Here is a 25,854-nt window from a genome sequence, read left to right as displayed (position 1 = left end):
TTAACAGAATTGACAATAGAAGTAACAAGAAGTTAACGCATATGTAACCAAATAAGAGAATCATTACAACACTAATGTGTTTGTAAGTCGCTCTGGATAAGAGCGTCTGCTAAATGACTTAAATGTAATGTAAATGTAATGTGAAACTATATTGTGTGCCTATGGGCTGTGGGGGAGAGAGAGACAAAGAGACAGAGTTAAAATTGGGATTGAGTACAATCCTAGATCTTCCAATTCAGAACTCCAACATGCATAACTAAGTGAACTAAAACAATGAAAATGGTAATAAGAAAAATAGAAATAGTACTATATACATAATAACAACTGTAGCAGTGATGAATAAATTAATGTCCATTGGGGCTAAATGGCCATTGAAGGGGGTGTTGGGACCACCAGGTATRGTAGGTGTCCTGGATGGCAGGCAGTGTGGACCCTGGACCCAATGGTGCGTTCGGCTGCGTGTACCACCCTCTGAAGCACCTTGCTGTCTGCGGTGGTGGAGTTGCCATACCAGGCTGTGATGCAGCCCGCTCGATGATCAGGGGCAACTCTGTTTGGGTTAAGTGGGTCCAGAGGAGGTGAAACGCACAACAGGACAGTTTGGGCCGGAGAGCATCCAGGAGAGAGAAGTCAGCYCAGCATCAGTTGTTCCTGATGGGGCTCTTTAACAAACCTCCTCAATTCTGATTTGTTAGCTCTTCTCACCCCTAGGACACGCATAGAAAAAGAAAGAATAGACTGAGAGACAGAGAGCACCAGGGCTGTTACACTGTGGGWAAAAAGACAGGGGACAAGGGACATATCAAGCTGGAGTCGTGTGTATGTGTACTTACCTCACTAGAGGTCTTCATTCAAACTCAGTGAGCTCTTGGAAGAATGGGGAAAGGAAAGGATTGACAAAAAGCTGGCTTCCTCTGGACAACATTGTCATGTACTTTGTTGCATCTTGAGTTGATTGAACATACAGCATATATCCAATCAGTGGTGGAAAAGGTATCCAATTGTCATACTTGAGTACAAGTAAAGATACCTTAACTCAAGTAAAAGTGAAAGTCACCCAGTAAAATACTACTTGAGTAAAACTCTAAAAGTATTTGGTTTTAAATATACTTAAGTATCAAAAGTAAATGTAATTGCTAAAATGTACTTAAGTATCAAAAGTAAAAGTATCAATAATTTCAAATTGCTTATATTAAGCAAACGACACATTTTTATATATATATTTTTACAGATAGCCAGGGGCACATCATTTACAAATTAAGCATGTGTGTTAAATGAATGTGCCAGATCAGAGGCAGTAGGGATGACCAGAGATGTTCTCTTGATAAGTATGTGATTTTGACCATTTTCCTGTCCTGCTAAGCATTGAAAATGTAACATTTTTGGGTGTCAGGGAAAATGTATGGAGTAAAAAGTACATCATTTTAATTTGGAATGTAGTGAAGTAGAAGTCAAAGTTGTCAAAATATAAATAGTAAAGTACAGAGACCACAAAAAACMACTTAAGTAAAAATACAACTTAAGTACTTTACACCACTGTATCCAATATAGTTTATTAAATCAATTGAGGCATTGATCAAATACAAATAAGACAGCTAYATACACCTACTTCAAACCCTTGCAAACTAATACAACATTGCTATAGCCTACACAATATCACAGATTATTTTACCAGACTCACAACATTTTCCTTTTTAGCTGTGCCACCAAATTATTGCAAACTACTGGTAAAGTGAATAGGTRTAGATAATACTGTAACATTATGGAAATGTTTTCGTTAAACAAATGGTTAGTCGGAGAGGCAATATTGACAATCTTGGCCCACAAAAATATGATTTATGTCGCGCAGATGAGTCAAGTGAACCGAAGCACACAGGGTTGTGACAGCTAAAGGTTGTGACACTGGGTACTGGTAAGTACAACACAACCAACTAATAGCCTAACACATAACACACAGCTGTCTGTGCGGGCCGCTACACAGCCCCCCCCACCACAAAGTCCCTCATCCCCAAGGGAACAAACAAAGTCTCTGAAGCGACCCAGAGGTCTTTTTTGCCTGTGGCCGTGATGGTCGCAGAGTGTCCAGGTGTGAAACGGGGCTCCCATCTGTGGCAGGGGGCTGCCCCTCTGGGACCCAGGGGATGAAGGCAGGGATATGGGGGACAAGGATGCAGGAACGGGGAATACAGTCCGTGGCTCTGGGGAACCACGCGGTGACACAGGGAGGGAGACAGGGGGAGTGGGCTGTCTGGAGCCTTGTCTGCGGCACCTGGGCCTGGAGAATGTCATTGCCAGAGAGGGGAATTGTGGGGGTCCCTGGGGTTTGGGGAGAAGAGGCCCCTCTGTATGGGGCTAACCTGTCCCGGTGCAGTGTCACCTTTCTCCCCCTGGGAGGAAGCTGCACCCAGTAAACAACCTCCCCTYCCCTCTCCAGGATGCTGCAGGGTCCCACCCAGTGACTGTRCAACTTGGGGCATCTGCCTTTTTTCCTTACGGGGCTGTAGACCCAGACCAGCCACAAAGTGCCTTCCCCGGGTGTGCACGTCATAGTTCCTCTTCTGCCTCACACCTGCATTCACCAGCTGCTCTCTGGTGAAGGTGTGGGCTGTCTCCAGGCGGTCCTGGAGTCTCCGGGCATACTCCGGCCCCGGTGGAACATGAAGGCTATCCAGGGGCCGACCAAACGCTATCTGCGCAGGTGTGCGGATCTCTCTCCCCAGCATGAGGAGGGCAGGCGTGCAGGAGGTGGAGTCTTGGACAGCGGAGAGGCATGCCATGAGGACCATAGGCAGGTGCTTGTCCCAGTCACGCTGGTGTTTGYAAGAGACGATGGCCAGCTGCTGTCCAAGCGTTTTGTTGAAGCGCTCCACAAGGCCATCACTTTGAGGATGGAGAGGAGTAGTGCYGGTCTTGTGCATACCCAGCCTCTCACACATGGTGGCGAACACACGGGACTCAAAGTTTCTGCCTTGGTCGCTGTGGATGGACTCCGCAGCTCCAAACCTGCTGAACATCCCCGCTGTCAGTGCGTCGACGATGGTCTCTGCCTCCTGGTCAGGCAGAGCATAGGCCTCGGGKCATTTTGTGAAATAGTCCATGGCCGTGAGCACCCAGCGGTTTCCACTGTCTGTGGTGGGGAACGGCCCAACTACATCCACTCCCACCCTCTCCATGGGAGCCCCCACTGGGAACTGTTGGAGCTGAGCATGAGAGCGGCCTGGGGGGCCCTTTCTCGCTGTGCAGTTGTCACAGCGGCGGCAAAAGTCTTCCACATCCCTCTTGAGCTGCCCCCAGTAAAAGCCCTGACGGAGGCGGCGGAGTGTTTTTGTGACCCCAAAGTGTCCAGTCCCCACCCCCCCATGACTACTCTGGAGCACAGCCTCCCGCATCGCTTTAGGGACCACCACCTGCCACCTCTCCTCTCCCGTAGCTGACTCCTTCCATGCCCACCGTAGCACGCCGTCAGCCAGCCGCAGTCTCTCAAACTTTGACCACAACCCTTTGGTCGCGAGTGAGAGCGCTGTCACCTCTTCCCACGGTGGCCTCACCTGCGCCTCTACCCACTGTAGCACTGGCTGTAGGTCTGTGTCCCGTCCCTGCTGCTMCCCCCATTCAGCCACGTCGACAGTCTGCAGCTCACAGCAGACAGGCCTGCTTGCACGACACACTATGGCACAGACCCCCTCCTGTGCACACAGCTCTCTCTCTCACGTCCCTCTCTCCGCTCACAGTGGCGGTAGCCATCTGCAGTACAAGGGCCGATGGGACATGGGGTCGGCTTTGGAGTGGCGTGCCCCTGCCCTGTGCACCACTGTGAAGTCATACTGCTGAAGCTCCTCCAACCAGCGAGCCACCTGCCCCTCTGAAAGACATGAGCCACTGGAGAGCAGAGTGGTCAGTCCTTACAGTAAAGGGCAGGCCACCCAGGTAGTACTTGAAGTGTATGATGGAAGCCACAACAGCCAAGAGTTCCTGCCGGGTGACACAGTAGCGGCGCTCATGTTTGTCAAATGTTTTGCTGAAGTACGCCACCACTCTCCCCCCCCTCTGGCCCAGCACCCCACTCATGCCCACATTGCTCACGTCTGTGTCCAGGATAAAAGGAAAGGTGAGGTCAGGGGGGGCGAGCACGGGGGCCTCGATCAGTGCACGTTTGAGGGTGTTGAACGCCTCCTCACACTCCACTGTCCAAGTGAAAGCCTTGTCCTTCGGCAGCAGGCGGTTCAGGGGAGCAGCGACGCTTGAGAAGCCCCGTACAAACCTCCTGTAGTACGAGGCCAGGCCCAGGAAGCTCTTCAGCTGACGCTGGTCAGTGGGGGTGGGCCGGTCTCGGACAGCCCCCACCTTGTCCTCCATGGTGCTGATACCCTCCTTCCCTGAGCACCAGATTCCTCATCCTCATCCAGATTCGTCACCCCTTCGGTTCTCCCACCAGAATTCGCACGGTCGACGAAGCACTCATGCCCGCTTCAGCCGCCATCATTCTAACGTCCTCCCTCAAGCGGCCTCTGGGCTCCGACGCCCTGGCGATTTCCTCAGCCAGATKCTCCGACGTCCATGCAAACGCACCTCCTTGGCCATAATCGTCCCCTACCTCCACCTTCACTTTCGGATTCCCTCAAAGCATTTTCAACCCGTTCTCACCTACGTTAGCTYGCCACAGAAGTCAGCTAGCTAACTTATCAACATTTCTACTTCTGACAAAAATGTAATGACCTGACTAGATCATAAAGGAACAATTGTCCAGACAGAGGTTTGAGTTTATGAATTTACGGTTTATTAACCCAACTTCACACAGGCTACGGTTTGGCCGTAGCCCACTCCACATAAATGAAGGATACCCTATAAAACTACCGTGACCTTCTCTTGTGAAGGRCAGACGTAAGAGAGAACAATGGCTAAACCTGGTCTTAACTTCCAATTCTCCATCCCCCTCCACGCCACTCCGCCAATCACCAGGATGCCCGGCATCAGAACATTCCAGGCATTCCCGTGATTGGCAGATAGCAGGTTGATTGGCATGTCGGACCCCGGGAACACCTGGTACCGGTAAGTACAACACAACCAACTAATAGCCTAACACATAACACACAGCTGTTTGTGTGGGTCGCTACAATACTGTGCATCCTACAGTGTTTTACTGTTGAAATTACAGAAAAGTCTTAGTGTGGGATCTGGAAAAAAATATATATAATCATGATGATGTCAGTGATCTTCAGGTTGTAGCTCTAGGAAGAGGCCCGAGTTCCTGATTTACAATTTCGAGTTGGATGAAAGTTCAAAACGTATTTTCCCAGTTGTAGCTCATTTTTCCCAGAGTTCCCAGTTCTCTTTAACTCACTTAAGTCAGATTTTGTAGTTCCGAGTTAACAGTTGTTTTTGAGCATGGCACAAATCATGCCTCATTGACAGCATGGCCAATGTTGAATGTTTATCATTTTAAACTAGGAAAAGAGACCCTTAATCTTAGACTTGGGACCACACAGCCACTCCACTGAATAGCAGGCTAATGATTGCAAACCACTCATTGTTGAATTTGCGATTTCCAACTTGTTGTGTAATGTTTATGTCCAATGGCCGATGAGCACCGATACGGTTTATCTATAATTTGTCTTCGTTTCTCTTCATATGACAAGCATTAACAAGGATTTACCAGTAGATTGTCAACTTGATTCATGATATTGACTACTAGCTAAGATTTTMAAAGTATGATGTTGACACAATTAGTCCAATCAATGCTACTGTACATATAACGTGATTTGACGTCATTTTATCTGTGGCCAATGACCTTGAGCCTTCTTGGATGGGCACTTCTAATGTAACTATGGCAGCACCAAAGAGGCAAGAATTTTCGCGGTCTATCCTTAGACTTGGCAGTGACGTAAAGTCCCCATGAGTGACAGAAAACTWGGCCAATCACAGAGCAACGTTCCTTATTTTCTGTTGGCTTGCCCCACCACCACCACAGAAAGCACTGAGCTAGGCTGAAACARCTGCATTTTGGAGCTGCCTTACTCAAGAAAACYAGAGACCATGTTTGTATGTAGCTTTATTAACTCTATATATATTTTTTACAAACTGATATGTGACACGTACTAATACCYAAATAACATGCAAACCATTTTTTGCCAAAAATGTGGGGCTCTGTCCCACCTGCCCTGAATGACAGGTCGCCACTGGTGTGCGCTTGCACGTTCCTGTAAGTAGAAAAGCATGTTTGACTCACCCTACTTGTAGAGAAACGCCATCCTCTCTTTCATATGTTGACGAAACAGCCTATCACTGTCATACAGTACACAGTTTATTTTTTGTTGTCCTTGGKCACCTGGCTAAAATGCTTGCTCGGTAGCCTAACTTCCATTCATGGGCAACATTAGCTAGTTAACATAAGCCTTCTACATCTAGCTACATATTGAATTTCCATCCTCAGGCCAGGGGCACAACAATGTACGAATTAATCATTGGATCAGAATCGACGTTATAATCATTGGCCAGTACTGAGAATTAAGTAAAAAGTCTAAATCCCTATCTCCATCCATGGCTAATTTAGGAAAGCCACCAGAAAAAAAACAATATACAACGAGATGCAACAATTCAAGTTTTCCTGTCAATTATTTATGCTCTCAATGGGTTCAAAATCCAAACRGGCTTCCCTTGACACTTTTTTTTGGTGCGCCAGTTTCAGCTCAATGCAGATCTTTTTATACTTTTTTTTTTTWATCAAGTGAGGCAAAATGCTCGCTGGCTTTCCTTGTCTTCAACGCTACCATACTCGTTTGGACCAGACAGCATCAGATAGATGGCCTATATGTAGAGACAAAGGAGAGCTCTGTTTTGATGCTCAGGAATATTTCTCCTGTGAGATACATTCAGCTTCTTGCGAATTGAAGTTAAATTATGAAATCAGAGAGACGAAAGCTAAATTATTTTATTTAAAACAAAATGTGGATGTCTGGCATCCAGGAATACAAGCCACTGCTTCAAATCAAGCTAACTAACTAGACATGTTTTTATATATAATMTTTCGGGGGAGATCTATGCACAGCAAGTTATTTGTCAACTACGCTATTCTTATATTTTTAASGTTGTCGCAATTACATGACTAGTATTTAATAGAGGGGAATCCCAGCTTTCCAACGGTGCATATTTATTTAGGCTCTACAGWGCCGGTGGAAAGGCAACAATTAAATTAATACTTAGTTAACTATAATTAACTAGCGAGATAACTGCTACATTTACGTTTTGAATTGGTGATCTAGTTAGGTCTGTCTGTCATTATTTTATACCTGCTGCTGAAATGTCGCGCTCCCTCTCCTCGGGCAACGGACCACTCACACTGGCACACAAACAGCACGACAGACATACACGTTAGGGTCATTCCGATAATGGCTGATATGTAGTTTATATTTATCATATTTAAAAGTTTGCTTTCATGAATGACATTATTTAACTAATTTCCATGACCTTACAAACCCTCATTTGACAACTTGGAACAGCGCATCATGTCATTCAGTCTGGCACATTTTCAATCTGCGCAATCTCGAACAACATACTGTCTTTCACAGATTCACATACTAGAGGCAAATAAACCAGAACAAATRGGAATGAGGAGATGAATGACACTCTCCATTGCTATTCATTCAACTTTGATCAGATTTTTTTATTTTCTTTTTTACCTCGGTGTGTGAATCTGGGCCAGCGATAGGCTACCTTGTTTTTAATAGAGGAGCAGGTACGCAATTCCCCCAAACCTAGAAGTGCCGGTACAACGTTCCGGACAGCTCCAGACCAAGTCAATCACTGTTGAATACAAATATAACTTCATAGATTTGACAAAATAATTTAACAATTTCTCTGACAGCATACTTTAATATAACAAATTTACATCATAATTCAAAGTCTTTATGTATACATTTGTAATTTATCCAAATCAATTTACAATAACATACACATACATTTTCTCTCAAATCACATCATATTCAAGTACAATCCAACCAAACTGTAGGTGTAATCAGAATAAATTAATTTAAATAAAAGGCACACTCAGTAGTTAGTTACAATCAAAATAATGGATTCAAAAAAGCCCTTAAATTCTATATGAACAAAGATGAAAAATAAATATGAACTCAAGAAAACAATTCACAACAAATCGGATTGGTAGACTCAGTCTATCTAGTAATTTTGGAGTATTTAAAAACAACATTAAGCTCATAAATTCACTCAATCGTGGTAGATGAATTTGCATAATAGAGTCTAGAGCTTGATATACTTAGTCTGCGCTTATGGACTGCCCTCTTCAATTCATACCACAGGTTTTCAATGGGGTCCAGAGACTGCGATGGCCATTGCAATAAAACATTTTAGTGTTCAATTAAACATTTCTTTGTGGAATTTGATGTGTGCTTGGGGTTATTGTTTTGCTGGAAGATCCACTTGTGGCKAAGTTTTAGCCTCCTGGCAGAGGAAACCAGGTTTTTGGCTAAAATGTCCTGGTACTGGGTAAAGTTCATGATGCCGTTGGCCCTAACCAGTGGAAGCAAAATAGGCCCATAACAAAGATCCACCACCGTATTTTACAGGAGGTATGAGGTTATTTTCTGCTCATCACAGCCTTCTCTTGACACCAAAKCCACCACTGGTGTGCGTGACCAAAGAGCTCTAATTTTCATGTCATTCAATAAATGTAAACGCCTGGAGTTTGTTAAACGGCATTGGCACTGACTTGGATTGGAACCGGTGCTATGTTCAGATGACATGCAAATAGAGCTCTTTGGCCACACACACCAGTGGTGGGTTTGGTATTGAAAGGAGGATGTGATACACAGAAAATAACCCAGTACCTAAAAAGGCTCAGTGCTGTTATTCTCACAAGGGGAGGGTGCCGGGGTATTGAAAACAGGGGTGCCAAAAATTGACCCATCTTTTATATATTTTGTATTACTTGTTAAAAAAAATCTGAAAATTGTATTAGTATAAAATATAATTTCAACAAAAAATGCAAATGCAATATAGCTCAGTATATGTATTTATTCTATATAATTTCTTGCTCATCTTTATGAAGGGTGCCAATCATTTCAGTCATGAGATGTCATGAAAAACAGAGAAGGGAAGGGAGAACTCACATATTCCAGAATTCTATATGGTAGAAACAGCACAAAGCAGTGACTAGAACCATATAAATATTATCCCTATTCTAGGATTCTACMTCTATGACTACTACATCTTCCGTAAAGGGACAGGAAAAGATCAGGAAGTGAATATATTTTGGTCACCGTAGCAATGTTTGGTGTTCAGAAGCAGAGGTCTTGAAGAAGTGCATTGAGTGGCAGACTCCACTAGGAAATTAAGACCCAATGCACATTGCCGGACGGACCTGCTAATTTACCATCAGTTTGATATCAATGGGTCTTAAGACTAAATTGACACTTGCTCGGCACAAGTTGATCCTCAGATTTTTTTAATACTTAATTTTGACTATATTAGGCTTTGCAGAAAATAGACTAGAGGGGTATAGGAAATTGACCTGTTCAAATAATTTGAAAATCCATCCCCTCATTCCCTGTAACAACAACAACAACATTGGTGAAAGCTAGATAGTGGAACCCTTGCCTTTACCAATGCAATCATTTTAGACCATGTTAGACTTCCAAGTAAGAAAGCAATGATGGATATTAACATTTACCAACAGGACCAATAATGTGAAAGAAAAGACGATTCCTTTCATTCACGCTCATACTTCAACCTTTGAGACCTGAGCCTCCATTTCGAGTTTTGCCAGTGAGTGACAACCAATCGGTTGGCATCTTTCACCCATAGTGTATGATGATGGTATTCATTCAAACCGACAGGTCGTCCTGCCAAAATGAATGGAAGCATTGTAAAGAATGACAGACTTTCACTAGCCTTGCCAATGAAAGAAGTCATCAGGCGATGTGAGCTTTTTTCTCTGAATTCAGCTCCAACATGTCGAAAGTCAAATCAACATGTTGACCATCAACACAAATATCATTGTCAAATAATGACCCCAATCAGATGACATGAACAGTAACACACTTTATGGCAATGTATTTCGCTGGCTGCTACTCTGCACCTGTGATGTCATGGCTGCTTCCTAAGCTTCCATTTCCTCACTTGGCTTCGTCACCTGGTGAGGTTAAAGGYGAGGGTTATAAACAGGAAGAGCAAACAGGAAATGCAAGACAAATCCATTTGAATTAAATKACTTTTTGATAGCACCTTTTGATTTGAACAAAACCTTCCATACATATTGGCCCATTGTAGAAGTGATCAGAGAGTGACCTTTCYGACATGAATGCCAAAACATTCAAGAGATAAAGGTGCTCAAAGTTGACTGATTTCACATACCATAAGACATCCATGTCATTATCACTGGAAAAGATAAACGGTTGAGATTTATGTCATTTAAAAACGAACAAATAGGTTGTCAAACTGTTCCATAATTTATTTAAGAAAATGTTCAATAAAAAAATTATAATTTAACCTTAAGTCAATTATCCAATAACGTGTAAACTCAGATTTTTGTCCTATTTGCATAGGTTGTAGCTTAGAGCCCATTTGACATCTGAGGTTTTTGTGTTGTTTCCGCCATCGGTTGAAACACAACATGCTCTTGAATACACGGTGGGTGTCATGCTTGGGCTGATAAATGTACTAAAATGGGAATATAATTAAAATATKAACTTTTAAATGGCACCACAAAGATGGTTGGAGGTCTACACATCAGAGAATGTTGACTTGAATGGGAATATCCGTTTTAAATTATACAGTCAATCCTCCATAGAAAACCAATTGAAATCATAGAAATATAGATAYTAGAATAGACATGACCATTTAAGTTGACGTTCGATGGTGGGTAGACTAGCAGACATCTTTGTGGTAGTAATTAGAAGTTAAAATGTACATTCACATTTCAATGGTGTACCAGCTAAATCGCAYTGGTCTGAAYGGATAGGTCCATTCTATAAATTTGATTTACATGATTGAAATTACACCCACCCTGTATTCAAGAGCATGTTGTGTCTCAACAGATGGAGGGCACAACACAAAAACCCCAGATGATGTAAAGTCAGGTCTAAGCTACAACCTATCCAAATGAGAAATGTATGTTTATGCGTTTTCAGATAATTTACGTTAAATGTAAACAAAATATATTTTCTAATTAAAAACATGATTTTCAAGAAATTATACGTTTGAAAACCCTGTTTGTAAGGTTTTAAATGATATCAAACTGAACTGTTTATATTATCCAGTGATGAAGACATGGATATGGTTGGGTATGCAAAATGGTTCAACTTTGAGCACCTCTATCTCCTGAATGGTTTGGCATTCAGGTCCAAAAAGTCACTTTCTGACAATTTTTCCATGGGCCAGAATGAATCAGTTGGACGGGCATTTGATTTCCATAGGCTCGCCCATTTTTCCCCAGGACCTCCTGTGTGTGCATGCGCTTGCACGCATATTCTAAATGGGTGTAATAGTAAAGACTATACGCAGCTCAGAAGTTTCAAGTTTGAGGAAGCTTACAATTTATCCTACAATTTCTACCGATCTACATGCCAGTAATTAATATGTGCACATTTTCGTAAAACAGTTTAATTTCCTTATACTTTTATCTACAGCAGGTGTGCACATGTGTGATGCACACTCAGACATTACACAGGAACAATGACCCTCCCCTCTCTCCCCCCTCACTCAAATCAGAGATCTGTATATAATGATGAGATGCTCATGTCTCCGCCCTAACAATGGGAATCTTTGTCCCAAAGGTGGGAAGGCAGGCGACAAGCTTAGGTCTGCATATTATTCCCATAGAAACGCATTGGACAGATTTTGGCAAGAGTGACCGCTCTCTCGCGTTGCCTCTCTCTCTGTATGACATGCTATACTCTTTTGGTCCAGAAAGCATCAGATACATGGGCTACACATACTGAGACAGAGGGCGCTGTTTCACTCACCCGGATGCTTTAACTGAGATTGATGCGTCTTTCTGTCTGAGCGCGTCTCGGTCAGATAAATGATCAATATTGAATTTTGACAGGTGAGGAGGTATAACGCCCATAACGCCAGCCCTGCCATGGGCAAACATATATGCAACGTTTTGTTTAAATCAAAAATGATGCTGTCAAAAAGTGATTGAATTCATATGGATTTACCCCAATCCCAAATCGACCCAAGGTTGAGCTTCTAACCCCAGGGCAAATGTGGTGATCTGAGAGGATTGGAAAGGTGTAAGAAATATGGCAGAAATTCCACCTGGCCTATCAGAAGACAATGTGGAGCTACTGGAACTGTCATCGAAATCTCTACAAGTGCCTAGGAGCTAGAAGTCGGTTGGGGATAGGATGAGTGCCTATACACACATAGGTATGAGTAAACAGCAAGCTTATTGTTAGATTGGATATCAAATAGAGACCAAGTCCTCCTGTCAATTTAATCAGAGTGAAACAAAAGAAAACACCATCCAAAAAATAGACAAACCAGAACGATGCCACACGGCGAAAAGAGATTAGTTGGCGGCGCTCAGTCATAGTTAATCAAAGCACAACCACTTACAGTAGAAATGTCCATCCTTCGTAGTGCCCATTATTTCAAACACACATCTAATTTTGCAACAAATACTGTAGATAGATGAGTATCAAGAAGCGTTTGGAAAATTCCCAGACTAGTACCACCTCGTTTAACACGTTAGCGTTTTCCAGTTTTGGTCTCTCTTTGGCTAAATGCCGGATGGGCATATTTTCTTTCTCATTTTGAGACAAAGCCTAGAATTTCAGACCCCACTATATTTTGCAATGACTAGTGTTTTAGGCATGTAGTCTAATAGGAGACATGTACAATTGATTAGAAAACTTCTGTGTCATTGAATGCACCAGTATTAGGAGTCCTCATTTAAGATAGCGGACCACAAGAAGTTCAACCTTGGGTCGATCTGTGCTCAGTAATTTCAGGCTGAAATTATTATGCCGTGTGTCAAATCGAGGTGGTAGAAATTAGGATAGTACTGAAGCGAACAGAACTGAAAAGATTCAAAACCCACATTTGCACAATTGTTGATTGAGAGACTTGAAGGCACCAGTATAGGGATTGAACAAATGGGGAACTGAGCTTAAACAAAACACATCATTAGCTATACCAGAGGCTTCAGGTTGGGGGGGAAACCTTGTTTGCATCCACACGGACAGGAAAAGCTACAGTCTACATTTGGAAATATTTATAAGGTCAAAGATAATGTAGAAAATGACGAGATGCTTGTGTCTCCACTAACAATGGGATTCATTGTCCACAGAGCGGAATGGCAGGCTGTCAAAGCTCCCGCCTATTCCTGACTTTGGATTGGTGGATCTTATTATTTTAATATTTTTTTGAACACCCGCAATAACAGCGACTAAATTTGTACGTGACCAATACAATTTGATTTAGATTTGATGAGGTGTGTTGACGTCAACCGCCTTTATTCAATGGAGAGAGAGGTTCTATGCTAGCCTCGAACTTCAACCGGGACAACGCCGATATAAAGTGTATTTTCTCAAAGTCACGTGTATCACATTGATATCAGTACACTTGTAACAACCTAAGCATTACGAAACCTTATTAGATCAAATAAGCCTCACGCATGAATTTTAACTAGACTAAATTCGACACGCATTAGCCCTCACACAAAAACTTGATTAATAATGAATGATCTGCTTGACGTGGACAGATTTTGGTTGGAGTAAACCCCCTCACTTTGCCTCATCCTCTCTGATAAGGTACAACAAAAGGAGGTTGCTTGCACTGTTTCTGAAATCGATGGACTAAAACAACTTGCGTCAGGAAACAAGTAAGACTATATTATCGATGCATTAGTGCATGTTAGGGTTGTCACAACACCAGTATCGCGATCCATGGCAAAAAAGAAAACATGAAAAAGATGAAACTATGGTCGTTAAAAAACCTACTTATGTTTTTTTCAACATTAGGACAGTTATTCTCGAGAAATGAAGTCCGCTTCATGTTTTGTTTTTTCCTTAACACGATACTAGTATTATGACAACGCTAGTGCATATAGTTAAATGTTCAGTAACAGAACTGGGATTTTGTGGTCCGCCATCTTAAATGAGGACTCCTTATACTGCTGCGTTCAATGACATAGAAGTTTTCTAATCAAATGTGCATATCTCATATACAGGCTTAAAAGGCTAGTCACTGCAAAAAAATAGTGGGGTCTGAAATGGTTGACATCCTTGATAAAGATGAGCAATATTGACTGTATAAAATAAATCATTCAAATACTGAGTTTTTATTTTAATTATTAATTATTATTATTTTAATTGTATGCAAAAAAAAAAATGGGGGGGGGGATTATATTATACTAATGCAACTTATCTTTCTCTGAGCAAATGTTTAACAAGTACAATTGTTTTTCGAGGTAGGGGTCAAAATGATTGACACCCCTAATTATTCATAGAAATAATAAATAAGTACTCAAAAGTTTAGTATTTGGTCCCATATTCCTAGCACGCAATGATTACATCAAGCTTGTGACTCTACAAACTTGTTGGATGCATTTGCAGCTCGTTTTGGTTGCGTTTCAGATTGTTTTCAACAGAAATTAATAATAAATGATGTATTGTGTCATTTTGGAGTGACTTTTATTGTAAATAAGAATAGAATATGTTTCTAAACACTTCTACATTAATATGGATGCTACCATGATTACGGATGAATGAATCGTGTATAATGTTGAGTGAGAAAGTTAGAGGGTTAAAGATCATACCCCCAAGACATGCTAACCTCCAGTTATTGGTAATGGTGAGAGGTTAGTATGTCCTGGGGGTATGATCTTTGACCCTCTGTAACTTCACGATTCAATCAGGATTATCCGTAATCATCCCCATTAATGTAGAAGTGTTCAGAAACATTATATTCTTATTTATAATAGTGACTCCAAAACAACACAATACATTATTTACCATTCATATTCTATTGGGCACAAAATAATCTGCAACACAACCAAACTTCAAATGCATCCAACAAGTTTGTAGATTCACAAGGTTGATGTAGTCATTGCGTGCTCGGAATATGGTACCAAATTCTAAACTTTTGACTACTTTATTTATAAGAATCTTTAGGTAAGTCAATAATTTAGGACTCATTTTGAGAGAAAAAAAAAGTATGACTTGTGAAACAAAATCTCTGAGCAACTGTATTATTATAAAAATAATACAACCTCCCAATTTTGTTGAGCATACGATATAGCTCAGTATTGGGAGTTATTTATTTTATACAGTGATTATTGCTTTAACGAGGGTTATCTTTAACAAGGGTGTCAATAATTTCCACTAAATATTGTGCATTACTTTCCAATTAGATAATTTGTCGTCAAATGACTTCTCAAACTGATTCCATTCATACATAGAAAACGACAACACACCAAATCATTTCTGGTTTGTACAGAGGAGAGCAGGAAAATAGGCGAGGGGGTGCAGAGCAATTATGCAAATCAACTCCAAAGACCACATCCCACACACAAATCCAAACTATATCTCTGCTAAGACAGACACCCGAAGAGGCATTAAAGAAAAATATAATTCTCGCCACCACACATAAAAAAACAAAATCGAGAAGAGGACAACTAACAGTTCTGTTGTTCATCAGTTCAAATCAGTTTGTTGTGGACAGTTTTTTGTTCATCAGTTCAAAGTAGTTGTGTTTGTGTTTTTATACCTTGCTCCTGAAGAGAGGCTTGGCCCCGGGGCCGCAGTACTCATTGTAGATGAGCTTGAAGAGAAAGAGGTGGAAGAGGGTGATGAGTGAAGCCACGCTGAACCAGAAGAGGAAGGGCAGGCCGGGGTACTGCTTGGCCATGTGCTCCTCGTGCGCCAGGATGGCCTTGAGGTGCAGCGTGTGCCGCAGGTCCTGCAGGTGGCGCAGGTCCGTGGAGATGTAGAGCAGCGGCGTGATGGGCTGCGTCACCATCACAGGGAACACGTGGCCCTTGGCCTCCACCAGCGACGACGTCAGCTCCACCGGCTCGTTGAGGCAGCCCGCCTCGCAGGCGTACAGTGCCACAGGCTTCTCCTGGGGCTTGACTGACACGTGCAGAAAGGGTTTGCCCTCGGAGTCCAGCAGCACAGCTAAGTTGATCAGGTCCTGGTTGTAGTGGATTCCCCGCAGCGCGTAGCTGTTGTGCAGCACGTCCGGGTCCGCCTGGAACTGCAGGTGGTTTTCGTTGAATGAGAGGCCTCCGAAGCTGAGCACGGCACCCTGCATAACGCCATGGGCGCCCGCCGCCACCAGCACCTTGCAGCCCCTCTTCTGCAGGGTAAGGGTCCACAGGTTGACCAGCTGCAGGACTTGGGCCACGCTGCTGACCCGCTCCGGCCACAGGTTCTCAGCGTGCATTGTGGCATGCCCGCTGAAGCAGTGGTCGGCGTAGTTGAGGCTGGACTCGAGACGGGCGCGCTCCTCAGTGCCAAGACGGCGGTCCAGCAGGGGAGCCGGCGAGGCCGAGAGGACGTAGTAGAGCGTGGTGTTGACTGTGGCGCTGGATGGCGTGTGTGCGTCGGTGATCTTACGCATCTCCACCCCTGCAGGACAGATACACACACAGCAGATGTGGGAACAGAATAGGTCAACATAGTAGAGCTGGGACAATCAACTGAAAAGTACCGACACCGACATTCTAGAACATCTCATGGAACTGCGGGGACTGTGAAGGGGATACACACACAGAAACAAACACACACAATTGTTGTAGTTGTATTATTTTTTGTTGTATTTCAAGTGTGGCTGTCCTTGTCTATCAGTGTTTTATTACTTGTAATGTTTGGTGGTTTCTATTTTTGTGGACCCTAGGAAGAGTAGCTGATGCCTCTGCAAAAGCTAACAGAGATTGCCTTCTTATTACCGAAGCAGTTTGCTTACGTCTGAATTGTTTGGGGTGATTTTTGGTACACAACGTTCCTGTAGCTCAGAAGTCACCAACCTTTGAGTCAAGATCACTTTAGCAGTCAAAAAGCAGGCAAAGATCTACCACTAAGAATTTTTCTATAAATACGACTTAAGGAATGTAGGCCTATGCTACATTAACTGAATAAAACAGTTCTGTAGGAATGAGGTTTGGGCAGTGGGCCTAATACATTATCACAGCATAAATGGAAATAATTCGCTTTTTTATTTTGCAGGACTGATGGGTACCTGCATATGATGGTTAGTCTCAGCGGAGGGAGGGAGAGAGCAGCAGTGATGAATAAAAACTTAAACATGAACTCACTCATAAAATAGCAGCTCTTTGCTGTATTCTTTTACAGTCTCTCTGGTCATGTTTTTTAAAGTTAGGAAATCTCACGTAGGCTAGTATCAAACTTTGCCGTGCCTGTAGGGTTGTGGAAGCCGTAGGCACAGTGATTTGAGCTATCGGATTGGACAGTGGAGACGCACTTGATTTAACCACAGCTCTCCTGGTCTTCAGGGTAGGCGGCGTTTGTCCCTTCAGACAAATTAAATGGTTCAAAATGGGAACACTTTGCCTACCCGGCGCGAAGGGCTTCTGAATCAAGTGCACCTACCACCAACAACGCAAGACAAATAAAAAATGTTATAGCCTATGCATTATGTTGATTCCTGCTATGAAAGTATCTGCCGGTTCCTGTTTCGCTGTCGGCTGCTGACTCTCACTCCCTCCCTCTCCCCACTGTAAAAATATGAAACTAAACTATGTGACGTTGCAGGACAACGAGAGCAATTTTTGCACAACTCCCACAGGTTGAACATAAAAGGACATCCTCTCTCATCCTGTGGACTTAGGCTACTCCAGAAATAGACATCCTGAGCTAGTTGCACATGCCTTCTAGACATGCTACAATAGCTAGGGCTAAGAGAAATACCTGAGCCCCTGACCATTGACCTATCAGAATATCAATCCTTGTACTAAGGCACCAAGCCGCACCATTGTAGGCACCACAATCTCTGCAACCATTATAAAACAGGTGCATCTCCACGTGGTCTGCCAGAACAAGTCATACAAATTAGAGGTCGACCGATTAATCGCAATGGCCGATTAATTAGGGCCGATTTCAAGTTTTCGTAACAATTAAAAATTGGTATTTTGGACATCGATAAAATAAAATAAAAAGTATTTTTAACTAGATAAGTCAGTTAAGCACACATTCTTATTTTGAATGATGGCCTAGGAACGGTGGGTTAACTGCCTTGTTCAGGGGCAGAACGACAGATTTTTACCTTGTCAGCTCGGGGATTCGTTTTTGCATCCTTCCGGTTACTAATCCAACGCTCTAACCACCTGCCTTACATTGCACTCCACGAGCAGCCTGCGTGGCAGGCTGACTACCTGTTAAGCGAGGGCAGCAAGAAGCCAAGGTAAATTTGCTGGCTAGCATTAAACTTATAAAAAACAATCAATCTTCACAATCACTAGTTAACTACACATGGTTGATGATATTACTATTTTATCCTGCGTGTCCTGCGTTGCATTTAATCAATACGGTGCCTGTTAATTTCTCATCGAATCACAGCATACTTCGCCAAACGGGTGATGATTTAGCACTGTCGTTGCACCAAACCTAACCATAAATATCAAGGCCTTTCTTTAAAATCAATACACAAGTATATATTTTTAAACCTGCATATCTAGTTAATATTGCCTGCTAACATGAATTTCTTGTAATTAGGGAAATTGTGTCACTTCGCTTGCGTTCCGTGCAAGCAGTCAAGGTATATGCAGCAGTTTGGGCCGCCTGGCTCGTTGCGAACTGTGTGAAGTCCATTTATTCCTAACAAAGACCGTAATTAATTTGCCAGAATTGTACATAATTATGACATAACATTAAAGGTTGTACAATGTAACAGAAATATTTAGACTTAGGGATGCCACCCGTTAGATAAAATACGGAACGGTTCCGTATTTCACTGAAAGAATAAACGTTTTGTTTTTGAAATGATAGTTTCCGGATTCGACCATATTAATGACCAAAGGCTCGTATTTCTGTGTGTTATTATGTTATAATTAAGTATATGATTTGATAGAGCAGTCTGACTGAGCAATGGTAGGCAGCAGCAGGCTCGTACGCATTCATTCAAACAGCACTTTCGTACGTTTTGCTAGCAGCTTTTCGCACTGCTTCAAGCATTGAGGTGTTTATGACTTCAAGCCTATCAACTCCCGAGATTAGGCTGGTGTAACCAATGTGAAATGGCTAGCTAGTTAGCGGGGTGCGCGCTAATAGCGTTTCAATTGGTGACGTCACTCGCTCTGAAACTTGGAGTAGTTGTTCCCCTTGTGCTCCTGGTTCGAGCCCAGGTAGGGGCGAGGAGAGGACGGAAGCTATACTGTTACACTGGCAATACTAAAGTGCTTATAAGAACATCCAATAGTCAAAGGTATATGAAATACAAATGGTATAGAGAGAAATAGTCCTATAATAACTACACCCTAAAATTTCTTACCAGGGAATATTGAAGACTCATGTTAAAAGGAACAACCAGCTTTCATATGTTCTCATGTTCTGAGCAAGGAACTTAAACGTTAGCTTTTTTACATGGCACATATTGCACTTTTACTTTCTTCTCCAACACTTTTGCATTATTTAAACCAAATTGAACATGTTTCATTATTTATTTGAGGCTAAATTGATTTTGATGTATTATATTAATATAAATAAGTGTTCATTCAGTATTGTTGTAATTGTCATTATTACAAATAATAAAAAAATATATATTAAAAAATAAATAATAATTTAAAAATATATATAAAAAATATGATTTATTTTGACCGATTAATCGGTATCGGCTTTTTTTGGTCCTCCAATAAATTGTTATCGGCGTTGAAAAATCATAATCGGTCGACCTCTAATACAAATAACCCAGTTAAAAGGCGCACAGTATAGCTGGGACAACAAAACAAAAATTACAGAAACCGACATTGCCTTCCTCTTACATTGCATTGTGCGTCGGTAACGTTCTGTGATTTTGCAACACAGCGTTCCTGTAGATTGTTCTAAAAACATTATTTGGTCAACAGTAATAGCCTACAAATTATGATGATTACTGCTATGAAAGTGTCTGCCTGTCCCCGTTTAGCTGTTAGCTGCTGTGTGAGCGAGCCACTCCCACTCCCTCTCCCCATTGTGTGCACGGAGGAGAAGCACAAGCATATGACCGTTGCTCAAAATGCTACTACGGAAAAAAGAGTAATGAGTATAGAACGCATTTCTCACCTCTTAATATGGAGTTCATGGCACCACTTTACAACCAGAGTAGGCTGTAGTTAGTATGGTTTAGATGCAAGGATTTCTTTCCAGAGAGACATCGGGGCCTGTAACATACTTTGTTTCACTGAAACATGGCTCTCCTGGGATACTCTGTCGGAGTCAGTAAAGCCAGCAGAATTCTCAGTACATCGCACAGACAGGAATAAATATCTCTCCGGGAAGCAGAAGGTGTGTTCCATGATTAACGACTCATGGTGTAATCCTAAGAACATACAGGAACTCAAGTCCTTTTGTTCACTCGACCTAGAATACCTCACAATTAAATGCTGACCATATTATCTCCCAAGACAATTCTCGCCACGGCCGTTTACATCCCACCTCAAGCCGAAACCTTGACGGCCCTCAAAGAACTTCACTGGACTTTATGCAAACCACATATCCTGAGGCTGCATTTATTGTAGCTGGGGATTTTAACAAAGCAAATCTGAGGACTAGGTTGCCGAAGTTCTATCAATATATTGACTGTACTACTCGCGCTACTAAGACTCTCGAACATTGCTATTCAAACTTCCGGAATGCTTACAATGCCCTTCCCGCCCTCCTTTTGGCAAATCTGACCACAACTCCATCTTGCTCCTCCCGTCCTATAGGCAGAAACTCAAACAGGAAGTTCCCGTGCTTCGTACTATTCAACGCTGGTCTGACCAATCGGAATCCACGCTTCAGGATTGTTTTGATCACGTGGACTGGGATATGTTCCGGGTAGCTTGTGAAAATAATCTAGACGCATACGGTGACTGAGTTTATAAGGAAGTGTATTGGAGATGTAGTACCCACCCTAACCAGTAACTGTAAAACCTACCCTAACCAGAAACCGTGGATAGATGGTAGCATTCGTGCGAAACTGAAAGCGCGAAGCACCGCATTTAACCATGGCAAGGCAACTGGTAATATGGCAGAATATAAACAGCCTAGTTATTCACTCCGCAAGGCAATCAAACAAGCTAAACGTCAGTATAGAGATAAAGTGGAGTCGCAAATCAACGGCTCAGTCATGAGACGTATGTGGCAGGGACTACAGGCAATAACGGACTACAAAAGGAAAACCAACCAAGTCGCCGAGACCGGACAGGATAAACACATTCTTCGGTGGCACACAGTGCACCGACGCGGCCCGCTAACCAAGGACTGTGGGCTCTCCTTCTCCGTGGCCGACGTGAGTAAAACATTTAAACATGTTGACCCTCGCAAGGATGCCGACCCAGATGGCATCCCTAGCCGCATCCTCAGAGCGTGCGCAGACCAGCTGGCTGGTGTGTTTACGGGCAAATTCAATCTCTCGCTATCCCAGTCTGCTGTCCCCACATGCTTCAAGATGGCCACCATTGTTCCAGGACCCAAGAAGGCAAAGGTAACTGAACTTAATTACTATCGCCCTGTAGCACTCACCTCTGTCATCACGAAGTGCTTTGAGAGACTAGTCAAGGATCATACCACCTCTACCTTACCTGCCACCCTAGAACCACTACAATTTGCTTAACGCCCCAATAGACGATGCAATCGCCATCACTCTGCACACTGCCCTATCCCATCTGGACAAGAGGAATACCTATGTAAGAATGCTGTTTATTGACTACAACTCAGCATTCAACACCACAGTACCCTCCAAGCTCATCATTAAGCTCAAGGCCCTGGGTCTGAACCCCGCCCTGTGCAACTGGGTCCTGGACTTCCTGATGGGCCGTAAACCCAGTATTAATCATACAATCAAAATAACAATTATTTTACCACACAACCATCAAGCGTATCAACTCTTAAGTCCTCAACTACAACTAACTACATAAATCATCACGGTATACATCACACCAAAACAAATGAAATAACGTATACAAAAAGGTAGTAGTCAGTCGGTCAGTCAGTCAGACAATCCAATCTGCCAACAGATCTCTAACGGAGAAAGGCCACGAAGGACAACGGAGAGGTGTAGTCCACGGATGCAAAGAGTGGATCCGATCCTGGGTAAACTTGCTATTAGGCTACAAAAACACACCTTTAAAGGCAACAAAACAAACGGAAGAGAGAAGCTTTGGAACTGAGGGTTGAACACATCCTCATTCACGTCTCCATCACAACCGCACTTTTGCGCAGCTGATGCTGGATATTTAATTGGGAATTAAAGGGGAAGCGCCCTATTGGAAGGAGAAGCACAGACGGTTCAGAAAAATTCAGGGCCGTCACAATATACACACACTCTCATTCAAATAAACACATACAAGAACACACACATACATGTAATAGTGCCAGACATGCACACAAACATATACAGTTGAAATTGCTGTTATGATTTCAGTTGTCCTTGATGTCCTTAGTTTAAAATGTATTATTTTGTAAAAAAAAAAATTGCATTGTTGTTTGCTGTTTTCTTCTGTCTTTTCCTTTTTTCTCTTTAGTTCATTCTCTTGGTTGTTGGTGCATTGGGGGGGGTTCTTGGAGTGGGGAATGGAATTAATTGTATTGGGGGGCCGTGCATTATCATGCTGAAACATGAGTTGATGGCGGCAGATCAATTTGTAAGTCGCTCTGGATAAGAGCGTCTGCTAAATGACTTAAATGTAAATGTAAATGCAGATGACTGGCACAACAATGGGCTTCAGGATCTTGTCACGGCCATCGATAAAATGCAATTCTGTTCATTGTCCGTAGCTCATGCCTTCCCATACCATAACCCCACCCCCACCATAGGGGTACTCTGTTCACAACGTTGACATAAGCTAACCGCTCGCCCACATGCCGCCATACACGTGGTCTGCGGTTGTGAGGCCGGTTGGACGTACAGACAAATTCTCTAAAACAACACCGGAGGCAACAGCTCTGGTGGACATTCCTGCAGTCAGCATGCCAATAGCACGCTCCCTCAAAACTTGAGACATCAGTGGCATTATGTTGTGTGACAAAACTGCACATTTTAGAGTGGCCTTTAATTGTCCCCAGCAAAAGGTGCACCTTTGTAATGATCATGCTGTTTAATCAGCTTCTTGATATGCCACATTTGTCAGGTGGATGGATTATCTTCGCAAATGAGAAATGTTGACTAACAGGGATGTAAACAAAATTTGTGCACAACATTTTAGAGAAATAAGCTTTTTGTGCATATGGAACATTTATGAGATCTTTTATTTCAGCCCATAAAACATGGGATCAACACTATGTGTTATTTTAATATTTTTTAAGCAGACTTTTTTATTCATAGGCTACCAGTCTTACTTGGCACTGGGGGCAAAAAATTGTCTAGAGCCCTGTAAATGTCCATTTAAAATAATGGCATTGTATTTGTTATTGAGCAAAATAGTAACATTTATTGTGATATCTCTTTAATGTATCGCATCGCAATTTATTTTATTTTTTTCTTTGATTTACCACGATATGGAATTTTGTCCATATCGCTCAGCTCTATAGTAATTTGATCTAGAACTACATCATTCATCATAACCAGGTAGCATGCAAATACCATCCAATGATTGTTTCATCCTGTACAGTCTATGAGAAAGCATGTGAGAGTTATCTAAATACCACAACATCATTCTGCACTGCAACACAAAAGGCATGGCATCTCAGCCTCGACTTTGTATTCACTCACCAGAGATGAAGAGGTCCATCCAGGCCTGTTGGTGGTCCTGGACCAGATCTTCTATGTTGGCCCTCAGCAGCTCTCCCAGTTCTTTCTTGGCCCCGTCTCGGAGCCTGGTGAAGGTCTCCTCCAGCTTGGCCGACTCGATGGGCTCCGACATCCACACCACTGACAACACATTCTCGGCAAACTCTGATTTGGCAGCCACCTGGATGCGGCTGCCCAGCTTATTGGTGGCCACCACCACCAGCACTATCTGGTTCTTCTCCGGCAGAACCACACGGCCCGACGACAGCACTACCTCCTTGTCCTCCACCTTCTCCACACCGGCTGAGAACTTGCTCCCGAACGAGGGCATTTCGGTGGACACCTCCAGGGTGGCGGCGCGCTCAGAGGGGTTGTTGATGTGGATCCTCTGGAGGAAGACATTGGGCCGGCTGCGGTGGGCGATGAACTCTTCTCGGATGATGAGGCAGTCACGGGCTGATCTGGAGCTGCCGGCTCCCCCTGGGAGGACGCAGCGGACGGACAGGACAGCCCCTTTGCGGAACCAGAGCATGGTGGCCCGCGCCTCGGCCCGCGTCCCCGGGACGTGGATGCCCACTATGGGCGAGTACTCAGTCTGGTAAACTGGGGCCGAGCCGGGCTGGGAGGACGAGGCCACCCACAGTCTGTTGGAGTCAATGTCCACCAGGAAATGGCCGTTACCTGAGATGAAAGGCGTGACCGCTTTCTCCTGGGGAGTAGTGTAGATTCCCTCGCCCCGGTCCACAAGTGACTTCCACCTGTGGATCTCAGTCTGGAGGCATTGTCCAGCTGGCCCGCCCGACTGGCCTAAGCCACTGAACAACCTCAAAGCGCTGTCTGAGCGAAGGTACCAGTAGAAGATTAGGAAAAACAGCAGTCCAATGAGCATTCTTCTAGCCCAGCTGCTTGACAGCAGACCTGGTAGGCCCTTTAGTCTTTGCTGGAGCCACATTGTATTTATGCTTTAGAGTCACTATAACTCAAGATTGCAATTTGAGTAGTTAGCTATAGTACCTAATTAACAGTATAACAAAAAAAACAGGACCGTCAAAGGTGGTTCTCCATTCTCTCTAACCAATATCAACGTTAGACTAGGAGATGACCGCTTAAGTTGAGTTATTTTTGTAGGAAGTCTTTCCTGTTGACAACTATAGTAGCTAGCAATGCACACGGTAGCTAAGCTAATTTTACCTAGCTAGCTAACGTTAACTAGCGATGCTAATAACCTGGTACTCAAAGATTGTATAGCTAACAAGCTACTGTGTTGCTATCCAACTAACAGCACCTTAGCTAAAATGTCCATGTCAAACCTTGATTGCTGTCAAATCTAACCAGTTAGCATGCTAACAAGCTAACCAAAACAAGCTAAGTGAGCTAACGTACCTAGCGAGCTAGCTAAGTTACGGTGGTTGCAAACTAGCATTGCGCTGCTAGTTAGGCGACACTTTGCATTTGTTCCTCACATCGTGGCAGTAAATCCTTTGAGTGCAATTGTTGCTCTTTTGTCGCTTATGTCTAGCAGTTGGGATTTCATTCTTTTTTGAGGTGGATTACTTTTCAAGCAACTCACCAATCTATCGTTGACACTTCTGCATGGGTCAACTGAAATTACCGCAAATCACGTTGGATGGTAGCACCGGAAGTGTTGGAATTAGTTGAGAATCTTTACGACACGGTGGTTTTTATTAGCTAGAAAGTTGTAAATTGTCACGTTTGTGTCTGAACTGAAGTTAATCGGGGTTGTTGTATGCACGTTATTGCGGATATGAGCAGAACTCCGGAAGGGGAAAATGGAGTCCCTAGAGAAAGCAAGTACAAGATGGGTGTCAAGGATGGAGCGACAGTATTATCATAAGGAGATGTGTACTTGGAAAACGGAGGAAAAATGGAGGGAAAAAGAGAGAGAAGAGGTCTAAGAGTGAGGGAAGAAGAGGGTGAGTTTAGAAGAGGGTCGGTGAGCTTGAGTCG

General features: G+C 43.2%; 1 protein-coding gene and 1 long non-coding RNA gene across 2 annotated transcripts; one reads left to right on the top strand and one right to left on the bottom strand.

Moving 5' to 3' along the window:
* Window positions 1–79: 79 nt before the first annotated feature.
* On the top strand, window positions 80–8,216 carry LOC139029065 (uncharacterized). Its single transcript, XR_011481334.1, has 2 exons — window positions 80–124; window positions 8,051–8,216. It is a non-coding gene; the product is annotated as an uncharacterized lncRNA (long non-coding RNA).
* LOC111976485 (uncharacterized protein KIAA2013 homolog) lies at window positions 7,850–25,635 on the bottom strand. Its single transcript, XM_024005333.3, has 3 exons — window positions 23,869–25,635; window positions 15,727–16,589; window positions 7,850–10,144 (listed from the first exon to the last, which is right to left on the bottom strand). Exons 1-3 carry the CDS (start codon window positions 24,836–24,838, stop codon window positions 10,112–10,114), a joined length of 1,866 nt encoding a protein of 621 aa, XP_023861101.1. The 5' UTR covers window positions 24,839–25,635; the 3' UTR covers window positions 7,850–10,111.
* Between the last annotated feature and the right edge of the window lie 219 nt (window positions 25,636–25,854).

The sequence above is a fragment of the Salvelinus sp. IW2-2015 genome, linkage group LG17 (assembly GCF_002910315.2).
Source record: "Salvelinus sp. IW2-2015 linkage group LG17, ASM291031v2, whole genome shotgun sequence".
Classification (NCBI taxonomy): Eukaryota; Metazoa; Chordata; class Actinopteri; order Salmoniformes; family Salmonidae; genus Salvelinus; species Salvelinus sp. IW2-2015.
Note: the sequence above shows the minus strand (reverse complement) of the source record. Positions and strands in the feature narration are given on the sequence as shown.